Source organism: Pelodiscus sinensis, chromosome 29 (assembly GCF_052426305.1).
Source record: "Pelodiscus sinensis isolate ZL-2025 chromosome 29, ASM5242630v1, whole genome shotgun sequence".
NCBI classification, from domain to species: Eukaryota; Metazoa; Chordata; order Testudines; family Trionychidae; genus Pelodiscus; species Pelodiscus sinensis.
Genome location: NC_143080.1, coordinates 2,376,588 through 2,386,752, shown reverse-complemented (window position 1 = coordinate 2,386,752; position 10,165 = coordinate 2,376,588). Strand labels below are relative to the sequence as shown.

Sequence of the window (10,165 nt, the reverse complement as noted above, 5' to 3'; positions counted from 1 at the left end):
GTCGCAAAGAGCTTTAGTTGCTGCCCAGAGCGTCTCTAGCCCTCCCGACCTTCACCCCAAAAAGGATCCTCGGTGCAAGCAGGCCGGACCTCACCCCCCGCTGCGGATCTGCGAGTCCTGCCCTGGATGGGGCCCTCGCCTGCCCCTGTGAAACGCGCTGCTGCTTCTCCACGGACGCGTGCCCGGGTGAGATGAACCAATTGCCATGATCCCCGCGCCCCGGAGGGGGCTGGCGCCTGAACCCCCTTCTCCAGGGCTGGCCCTGCGCTGTAGCTACCCAGAGGCCTTCGGTCGAGCCCCCTCCACCAGCATGGGGCAGGAAAAACTACAGCCTGGGACTTTCAAAAGCGGCCAGTGACCGGGGGGGGGCGAGGCGCAGGATCTAAAGTCAATGGAAAGTGTCCCCCTCCCTCCATCCCCCCACCCCCGTTTACATCTGGAAGCAAGAGCAGGAGCCAGCTGGCGGCAGCCTGTGATGTGGGAAACGGCTCCATTCTGAGCCTGCCAGAGGAGGGCAACGGCCACAGCGAACCGGCCACTTTGAATTCTCTTTCCCATCCCTCCCGGGGGGGTTTGGGGGGGGAACAGTTCAGCCTCTGGGGCAGGAGGGGAGGCTGTGCTGGTTGGGCTGAGATGCTAGTTTGAATCTCTGGCAACCCCCGGAGGGTCAATTCCAGCAGGGCCCGTCTACACTGGGGAGCAGTAACCAGAGACCAGCGAGCCTGCGCTGCTCCCATCCAGTCTTTATTAGGGAAGGGGGAAGAGAAGGGGCTATTTTATTTACAATGTATTTACTTAAGGGAACTTTTTTTACAGAGAAAGTCTCGTCCCCTGTTCAAGTCGGACCCCTGCAGCGCGCAGAGAAGCTGCCTTGCGAGCCAGGCGTTGCCCGCGGCGCGCGAGACGCAATCCCCCCTCGCGCCGAAGAGTCACGCCGGGTCTGCGAACAGGCTGGTGAATGTTTCCAAGCAGACGTTCCCTGCTCCGGCTGGGGGGGCCCGGACTACAGCAGGGGCCCCTTCTCCAGTCTGACGGGCGGGAGAGCTGCCCGGAGGCGGCGGAGAGGCCGGTAGCGGAGCTGGGATCCCCTCGCCCCCAGGTGCGTTCAGCCTCCTGGCTTGGATCAGCCCTCGCGCCGCGGGGCCTTGTCCGAACAGAACATGGGAGCTGCTGCTGCCGAACACGCCCCCTGCTCCATCTCCGCCGCTCTGCTCCGGACACGCCCGCCAAGGCGCCAGTCCCCGCGTTCCGGCCCCTCCGCCCCCGGGTGCATTGTGTAAAGTGCGAAAGAACAGCTCCCCCACGGCTGCCCCCATCGGGCCTGCAGGCAGGGGCGGCCGATCCCGCCGCGCTCCCCCCGTTACTGCGTGGGAGGGAGCCGGAGCCGCCCGCTGCCAGCCGTGGGGGCGATGGGCCCTCGGAGGAGTGTTTGGAGCCGGCGGCCGGCTCCAGGGCCCTTTACTCCATCTTGATCATCTTCTTCACGGCCCTGCGGGACGTGCCGCACTTGCTGTTGATCACGGCGTTGAAGTTGCAGCCCCTGCCGCACACTTTGGTGACGTACTCTGGGGGGGAGGGCAGAGACATGGAGCAAAGCCACAGGCCGGCGCTGGCTCTGGCTCTGGCGGGGTCCAGGGAGAGGAAGGACTCCAGACCCCGGCGTGCCAGGCAGGCAGGGCCCAGCCAAGGGGTGCGATGGCTACGGCCGTACCCCGCCCGGTCCCCCGCTCAGCCCAGAGGCGCTATGGCTTTGCCCTGCGGCTTGGCGGAGGGTTGTCAAATCCCAAGTTAACTTCACGGGTGAACTGGCCTGCGGCCCGGCGCGCTGGGCCTGGCTGGGCTGGAGCAGTCCCCGTCCGCGCTGGGCTGTGGCCGGGTGCCGGTTCACTAGTTACCCCGCTGAGCAGGCCGGGAAGGCAGATGGGAGGGGGCTGGGAACGGGCTCCGAGCTTGAGCTCCCCAATTCCAATCAAGCCCAGCTCATCGGGGACTGAGAATCGGTCTCTCCCTGGGGCAGTGCGTGGCCACGGGGGCAGCAGCCCCACTCCCCGGCCGCCATCACCACCCCGGCAGGGCGGCAGCGAACCGAACGGCCGGGCGAGGTGTGGGGCAGAAGCTCGAACTTCCCTGGCCTACGCCAGCTGCGTGGTTCCCCCCACCTCTGCCCCACAAGGTCCAGCCGAGGAGCGTCCCATTAGCTTAGGACCAAGGTGTCCTGGCAGGGTAGGATGGGCCTGGCCCCACGGAGGACACGACCCCCCAGAGCCAGTATGACCAGTGCCCGCCCTCGGTTCAATCAGGCTGCGTCCCCTGCATTCAATGCCCACCCCGGAGCCCTGCCCGTTCTGCGCCTGCTCGGCCCTCTCCCGGCCGGGCCAGGGCGGCGAGCCGCAGGAAGCAACAGGCCGGGATCTCAGCGCTCGCCCTGCCCGCCCCCCTACCTTTGATGGCGGTGACCACAGCCACCGGCAGGCGGACGGGTTTCTCCATGGTCGTGTTGTTGTGGGCGATGCGCTGGCCGGTGGCCGAGGACCTGGCGAGCGTCTCCCGGGAGAAGAAGTAATCCAGCAGGCGGCGGGTCATCAGCTTGGGCTTGTCGGTGGGGACCTGCGAGAGGTCGTCCAGCTGGTGGGGGGTGATGTAGACTCCTGAGTTGGGGATCAGCTCCAGCTTGGTCCGCCCGTTCTCCTAGGGCCCACGGAGAGAGGGACCTTGTCATTCCGCTCCCGGTGGGGGCCTGGAGGCTAGGGAGATGTCCTTAAACCCCACCAGGGAGGCTAGACAGGCAATGGCCTCGCCCCTCAGCGGTCCTTCCTCAGGCCCTGTTCCAGCGACCTCCAGGGAGGGATAGTGGCTCCCGCTTTATAGATGGGGAAACTGAGGCACTGAAAGGCTGAGTAACTGGCCTCTGGGCGCACAGCATGCCCGACTGAGCAGAGCGAGAACCCATGAGTCCTGACCAGTGTTCCCTCTAATTTTCTCCATTGGTGAGTGGAATAAATTTTGTTACATGCACCGAGGCATGTGCACCACCAGTAGACACCACACGGTGCCAGCTGTGGGTGCACTGCTAATCAGCTGGGCGGCACGGGAATCTCCTGAGCAGCCACCTGAGCGTCCAGCTTACAGGGCCCCCTGGTCCTGACTCATCTCCCACCGGTACAGGACGTGCCATCCTGCAGCCACGGTTAGAACCCAGGGGGCTGGCCTCCCTGCTCCAGGCCCTCCCCTGCGTGCCCGCCACAGCCGAGGGCTGTCGGTCTAGGGCCTCCTGTTCCCCGTGGACAGCCTGCCTGGCGCCCCGCGAGAAGAGCCGGCAGGGGTGTGGCTGGCTCGAGGGCAGGATCGCTGGCTCCGGAGCCTTCAAGCCCAACGGGGCGGGGGGGGTCGCAAACCCAGGCCTGGGGAAAAGCCCTAGAGAAGCTGGGGAGCAGCCGCTGCGTCTATTAGGGCCAGGCTGGGCCGGGCTCCTAGCCCCCCACTCTGCCCATATGCGCCCTCTCAGGGCCCCCTCCGGCCGCGTCCCAGCAGCAGCACCCACCTCCACGGGCGAGGCCCACACCGGGGTCCCGTCGGGCAGCGTGTCCTGCAGGTTCTCCTCCCACAAGCCGGCGGTGTCGCTGAGGGGGGCGGGGCTCGCCGAGCCGTCCTCCGTGCTCAGCCAGGGTGGGAGGCCGCTGGGGACCCCCGCTTGCATCCGCCACAGCGGGGAGCTTTGGGGGGCCTCAGCTGGGGGGCACCGCTGCTCCCCCCCGCCCAGAGAGCAGAAGGGCGGGAGGCCGCTGGCCTGCAAGAGGAGGGAACCGCTGGCAGGCGTGGGGGGAAAGGGGGTGACGGACGAGCTCCCCCGTCTTGCCTGGGCCCCCCCACAGTGCTGGCTCTGCCTGCTTCCAATTCTCTGCCCCCCAGTGGGGAGAAACGGGGGGGGCAGAGGGAGCCGCAGGAACGTTAAATCGGCGGCCTGGCTTACAGGTCGGGGAAACACCAAGCGGGGTGCTCAGAGACCCGGCGTGCGCCTGGAGCGATCCAATGGGGCTCGGATACGGGCGGGGGGCGAGGAGCGACCAGCGACCGCATCCTGCCAGGCAGGCGTGGGGTCATCTCCCCCGAGCGCGCCCCGCCCCGGCCTGGACCACCTTTCCCGGGGCCCGACGCTGGCCTCTGCTCCGGGCGCCCCGCTGTGGCCTCCCCGCGCGGGCGGTGGGACGGGGCGAGCCGGGCACCCACCTGCAGGGCTGCGTGTCTCTCCAGCAGCCCCACCAGGCCCTTGAGGAACTGGAGGTTGCTCCCGCTGATGTCTGGGGAGAGATGCACAGAGACCGAGCTGAGCGCGGCAGCGGCCCGCGGGAAACCCATCCCCCCCCCCCCGGCTCCTTCGCCATCTGCCCCGCGGCTCGCCTGGCGCCTGCCTCTTGCCCTGCGCTCTCCAGGGACCCCCCCCCCCGGCTCCTTCGCCATCTGCCCCGCGGCTCGCCTGGCGCCTGCCTCTTGCCCTGCGCTCTCCAGGGACCCGCCCCCCCCCGGCTCCTTCGCCATCTGCCCCGCGGCTCGCCTGGCGCCTGCCTCTTGCCCTGCGCTCTCCAGGGACCCCCCCCCCGGGGCCCCTCCACAGAGCTGGCACCGCAGAGTTTCCCGGGGGGTAGAGCCGCGCGTTCCAGCCCCCGCTGCCGAGCTGGAGGGGGGAGCCTGCGGGGGGGGGGCCCTGCCAGACGCAGCGGAAGGCCGGAGCCCGCGGCCTAGCCCAGAGCCCGCCCACGGGTCTTCCCAGGGCCCTGCCAACTTCACGGCCCGTTCGGGTCCACGTCCCGGCCGGCGGGTTTTAGAAGTCAGCCGTGTCCTGATTTCCATCTGGATCGGCGGCGCTGGGATTGCAGGGGGCCCGACCCCCCCCGGAGTGGGGAAGGGGGCAGTGAACATACGGTTCGGGTGTGGCGGGGGGGGATTGCAGGGGGCCCGACCCCCCCCCGGAGTGGGGAAGGGGGCAGTGGACACACGGTTCGGGTGTGGCGGGGGGGATTGCAGGGGGCCCGACCCCCCCCAGAGTGGGGAAGGGGGCAGTGGACACACGGTTCGGGTGTGGCGGGGGGGGGGGGGGGATTGCAGTGGGGTCCGCAGGGGGCCCCCCCCCCCGGAGTGGGGAAGGGGGCAGTGGACACACGGTTCGGGTGTGGCGGGGGGGGGGATTGCAGGGGGCCCAACCCCCCCCGGAGTGGGGAAGGGGGCAGTGGACACACGGTTCGGGTGTGGCGGGGGGGATTGCAGGGGGCCCGACCCCCCCCGGAGTGGGGAAGGGGGCAGTGGACACACGGTTCGGGTGTGGCGGGGGGGGGATTGCAGGGGGCCCAACCCCCCCCGGAGTGGGGAAGGGGGCAGTGGACACACGGTTCGGGTGTGGCGGGGGGGATTGCAGGGGGCCCGACCCCCCCCGGAGTGGGGAAGGGGGCAGTGGACACACGGTTCGGGTGTGGCGGGGGGGGGTTGCAGTGCTGCTGCCTTCAGAGCTGAGCAACCGGAGAGCAGCGGCTGCTGGCCGGGAGCCCAGAAAAGCAGAGGCAGCTGCTGTCAGCAGGTGGGCAGGAGGACGGGTGGGACGGCCCTGCCCTGCCCTGCCCTGCCCTGCCCTGCCCTGCCCTGCCGCCTGCAGACGTAGGCCCTCGGTCAGCAGCCGCTACCCTCTGGCCGCCCAGCTCTGAAGCCCGAAGGGAGGAGGGCCAGGCCCAGCGCTGGTGACTCCGCTGCTGCTGGCGGGGCGCAGCCTTCAGAGCTGGGCCCCCGGCCAACGGCCGCTGCTCGGCCGCCACTCGGCTCGGAGGGCAGCACGGCCATAGAATCAGGGTTGCAACCCCCCTTAAAATGACCCTCGGCTCAGGGTTCCCTGGAAGCCGAGCGCTGCGGCGGAGAGAGTCCAGTGCCGCCCAGCTGAGCAGCAGCGTGTTTCTCGCGGTGGTGCACATCTTCACATGCCTTGGTGCACACAACAAAATGTATTCTGTGCATGGGTAGGAAAAACTGGAGGGGACGTTGCCCCCGACCCCAATTTGAGAAATACCTTGAACTCGTCATAGGGGAGGGCAAAAGCTCCCCAAAGCCCAGGGTGCAGGGGGCGAGCCAGGGTTCCCTGTCCGGGACGTGGTTTTCAGGGCTGTGAATGTGGTAGGGCCCTCGCCAGGGGGTTTGCCATTGGTCCATCTGCCCAAACTGGGGCCCAGGCCTGACGCGCCAGGATAAGGGGACCCCTCCCTGCATGCCCTGATGCCTCTGGTCTGAGTGGGGGATGCAGACCCCAGCAGGCCACGCCTGGGCTAGCGGCCTCGAAGCTGGCACAGCTGCAAACTGCCTCCCCAGCTAAGCCAGGAAGCCAAGGAGGAAGGAGGGCTGAGTTACCAACACAGCTATTTCCGGGCCCCGGCCCAGCCCTGGCAGCTGCGGCCCCTGCCCCGCTGCTGCTGGAGAGCAGGTCGTTCTGCTCCTCCAGGTTCCGGAGCTGGCTCTTCAGCTGCTGGTTCTCCAGCTCCAGCTCCCGGATCCTCCTCTCCTGCCACAGGGCGGCCTCCTCCCGCGAGGCCAGGAGATTCCGCAGCTCCGACACCTGCAGCTCCAGCTCCTTGATCAGCTCCACGTACAGACCCGAGACCCTACTCGCTCGACGGCTGGCGCTGCTGCCCCCCAGGGGAGCCCGGCTGCTCCACGGGCAGCCGTCCTCATGTCCGTAATTCGGGGCCGGAGACTCCCGCTGCTCCGCGCCCGGCCTGCAGAGCCCCACGGCCCCAGGACGCACCCCTCTGGGAGCGTCCGAAGTCCTGGCGTGCGGCAGCCCGTCCTGGGGGCGTCTGCTGGGTAGATCCAGGCTGCTGCTCGGAAGGACGTGTCCCAAGGGGGGCGCGGTCTCTGGCCCGCTCAGCGCACGAGGGAAGGGAGCCACCAGGCTGGGACTGGCCAGGGGTCCGCTGGAGAGCCTGGGTCGTTTCCGGTGCTTGATTTCTTCTTCCACACCCAGCAGAGGGTGGCTGGGCCGGCCCAGGCTGCTCAGGGCTCCAGGGAGGTGGGCGCTGGAAGCAGACAAAAGCCAAGAGGGAAGAAGGATAAATCACACCATTCCCTACCACCTCCGAATACGGGGCAAGCGCCCGCCAGTGAAATGCAGCCACCTCTGGGGGGGTACGTGGCAGCTATTTAACACAGAGAGAAAGTTACAGCCACGTGCAGCTGCAGGGGGAATTCATGGCGCCTCCAGCCCAGGGCGAAAGCTTGTGAAAAGTGCCAGGGGGCCTTTACTGACCACAAGAGTTCAGGCTGGTGGCTTGCAGCAGAATTCAAAAGGCAGCGTATTCGGAGGTTGGCGGTTGGTTTCAAGCAGAGTGCCCCAAGGTTTGGTTCTAGGGCTGGTTTTGTTCAACATCTTTATTAATGACCTGGCTGAGGGGATGGATCACACCTCAACAAGTTTGCAGATGACACTAAGCTGGGGGAGAGGTGGATACGCTGGAGGGCAGAGATAGGGTCCAGAGTGACCTAGACAAATTGGAGGATTGGGCCACAAGAAATCTGCTGAGGTTCAACAAGGACACGTGCAGAGTCCTGCCCTTGGGAGGGAAGAATCCCAAGTATTGGTACAGGCTGGGGACCGACTGGCTAAGTAGCAGTTCTGCAGAAAAGGCCCTGAGGGTTACAGTGGATGACGAGCTGGATATGAGTCAACAGGGGCCCTTGTAGCCAAGAAGGCGAATGGCATATTAGGGTGCATTAGGAGGAGCGTTGCCAGCAGATCCAGAGATGTCATCATTCCCCTTTATTCGTCTCTGGTGAGGCCACCTCTGGAGTATTGTGTCCAGTTCTGGGCCCCCAACTACAGAAAGGATGCGGACGCATTGGAGAGGGTCCAGCGGAGGGCGACCAAAATGATTAGGGGGCTGGAGCACATGACCTACGAGGAGAGGCTGAGGGACTTGGGTCTGTTTAGTCTGCAGAAGAGAAGAGTGAGGGGGGATTTGAGAGCAGCCTGCAACTTCCTGAAGGGAGGTTCCAAAGAGGCTGGAGAGAGGCTGTTCTCAGTAGTGACAGATGGCAGAACAAGGAGCAATGGGCTCAAGTTGTGGTGGGAGAGGTCCAGGTTGGATATTAGGAAAAACTATTTCACTAGGAGGGTGGTGAGGCACTGGGCTGGGTTCCCTAGGGAAGTAGTGGAGTCTCCATCCCTAGAGGTGTTTAAGTCTTGGCTTGACAAAGCCCTGGCCGGGTTGATTTAGTTGGGTTGGTCCTGCCTAGAGCAGGGGGCTGGACTTGATGGCTTCTGAGGTCTCTTCCAGCTCTAGGAGTCTATGAATTGGCTTGTCCAAGGTCACCCAGCAGCCCAGCCAAGCTTTGCTGAGCGCTCCTGGCTCTAGACCACACCACTTTCCTAGAGAAGTCACATCAGGCCTACCCCCCCACTCTCCAGGGTCTAGCCGGGTGACTCCCCCTCCTACCTGGTACATTCTGGGGGGATGTGTCCTCGGCACTCCGGGAGCTCCAGTTGCTGGGGCTGCTGGAAGTCAGGGCCGCAGAGAGCAGCACCTTCCAGTCCAGGCTCAGGCAGTTTGTACAGGGGGCGATCGTCCGGCTGCTCCCCACTCCCCATTCCCCGCTCCATGGCCTGGAGATGGCTCTGCAGGGCCTGCAGATCAGTGACAACGCCAGCCATTGGCCCTCATAAGCACAGCTGCCAGCCCGGGGGAAGTGGCCTGGGCAGAGAAGGAGGAAACCTCGGCCTGCTGCAAAAAAAAGGGAGAGAGCTTGGAAGGCTCCAGCAGGAAAAAAGAAACCAAAAAGGGTTGTGTAAAAACGCCCGTTTTCATCCCCCTCCCGGCACCCACCTCCACACTGTCCCTGGGGTTAGGGTTCACTTAGCTTTCCAACCTTCTCTCTGATTAGCACCCTCTCCGTCTGCCCCCCCACATCGCCCTGTCTGCCCCTTCCCTGTCTGCCCCCCCACATCGCCCTGTCTGCCCCTTCCCTCTGCCCCCCCACATCGCCCTGTCTGCCCCTTCCCTCTGCCCCCCCACATCGCCCTGTCTGCCCCTTCCCTGTCTGCCCCCCCACATCGCCCTGTCTGCCCCTTCCCTCTGCCCCCCACATCGCCCTGTCTGTCCCTTCCCTCTGCCCCCCCACATCGCCCTGTCTGTCCCTTCCCTCTGCCCCCCCACATCGCCCTGTCTGCCCCTTCCCTCTGCCCCCCCACATCGCCCTGTCTGCCCCTTCCCTGTCTGCCCCCCCACATCGCCCTGTCTGCCCCTTCCCTCTGCCCCCCCACATCGCCCTGTCTGCCCCTTCCCTCTGCCCCCCACATCGCCCTGTCTGCCCCTTCCCTCTGCCCCCCACATCGCCCTGTCTGCCCCTTCCCTCTGCCCCCCCACATCGCCCTGTCTGCCCCTTCCCTCTGCCCCCCCACATCGCCCTGTCTGCCCCCCTCTGCCCCCCACATCGCCCTGTCTGCCCCTTCCCTCTGCCCCCCACATCGCCCTGTCTGCCCCTTCCCTCTGCCCCCCCACATCGCCCTGTCTGCCCCTTCCCTCTGCCCCCCACATCGCCGTCTGCCCCTTCCCTCTGCCCCCCACATCACCCTGTCTGCCCCTTCCCTCTGCCCCCCACATCGCCCTGTCTGCCCCTTCCCTCTGCCCCCCACATCGCCGTCTGCCCCTTCCCTCTGCCCCCCCACATCGCCCTGTCTGCCCCTTCCCTCTACCCCCCACATCGCCCTGTCTGCCCCTTCCCTCTGCCCCCCCACATCGCCCTGTCTGCCCCTTCCCTCTGCCCCCCACATCGCCCTGTCTGCCCCTTCCCTCTGCCCCCCCACATCGCCCTGTCTGCCCCTTCCCTCTGCCCCCCACATCACCCTGTCTGCCCCTTCCCTCTGCCCCCCCACATCGCCCTGTCTGCCCCTTCCCTCTGCCCCCCCACATCGCCCTGTCTGCCCCTTCCCTGTCTGCCCCCCCACATCGCCCTGTCTGCCCCTTCCCTCTGCCCCCCCACATCGCCCTGTCTGCCCCTTCCCTCTGCCCCCCCCGACACTGCACCTTTAACATCCCCTCCATGTGCCTGTTTACAGCCCTGACACCATTTCCTGGTCGCCCGAGTCCCGCCCCCGCCGCCTCCCCATTGGCTGCGGCGAGGCCCTGTCTCCCTCCCG

General features: G+C 66.5%; 1 protein-coding gene across 4 annotated transcripts; it reads right to left on the bottom strand.

The window, feature by feature from the left end:
• Positions 1 to 725: 725 nt before the first annotated feature.
• On the bottom strand, positions 726 to 10,154 carry LOC112545986 (uncharacterized). Of its 4 annotated transcripts, none has more exons than XM_075911642.2 (7): positions 10,053 to 10,154; positions 8,466 to 8,750; positions 6,385 to 7,049; positions 4,228 to 4,298; positions 3,542 to 3,787; positions 2,442 to 2,688; positions 726 to 1,565 (listed from the first exon to the last, which is right to left on the bottom strand). In XM_075911642.2, exons 2-7 carry the CDS (start codon positions 8,678 to 8,680, stop codon positions 1,459 to 1,461), a joined length of 1,551 nt encoding a protein of 516 aa, XP_075767757.2. In that variant the 5' UTR covers positions 8,681 to 8,750; positions 10,053 to 10,154; the 3' UTR covers positions 726 to 1,458. The 4 variants fall into 4 exon arrangements, with proteins under 4 accessions (XP_075767757.2, XP_075767760.2, XP_075767759.2 ...); XM_075911645.2 differs by having other exon boundaries at positions 2,442 to 2,625; XM_075911644.2 differs by having other exon boundaries at positions 8,466 to 8,747; positions 10,053 to 10,125.
• Positions 10,155 to 10,165: the final 11 nt, after the last annotated feature.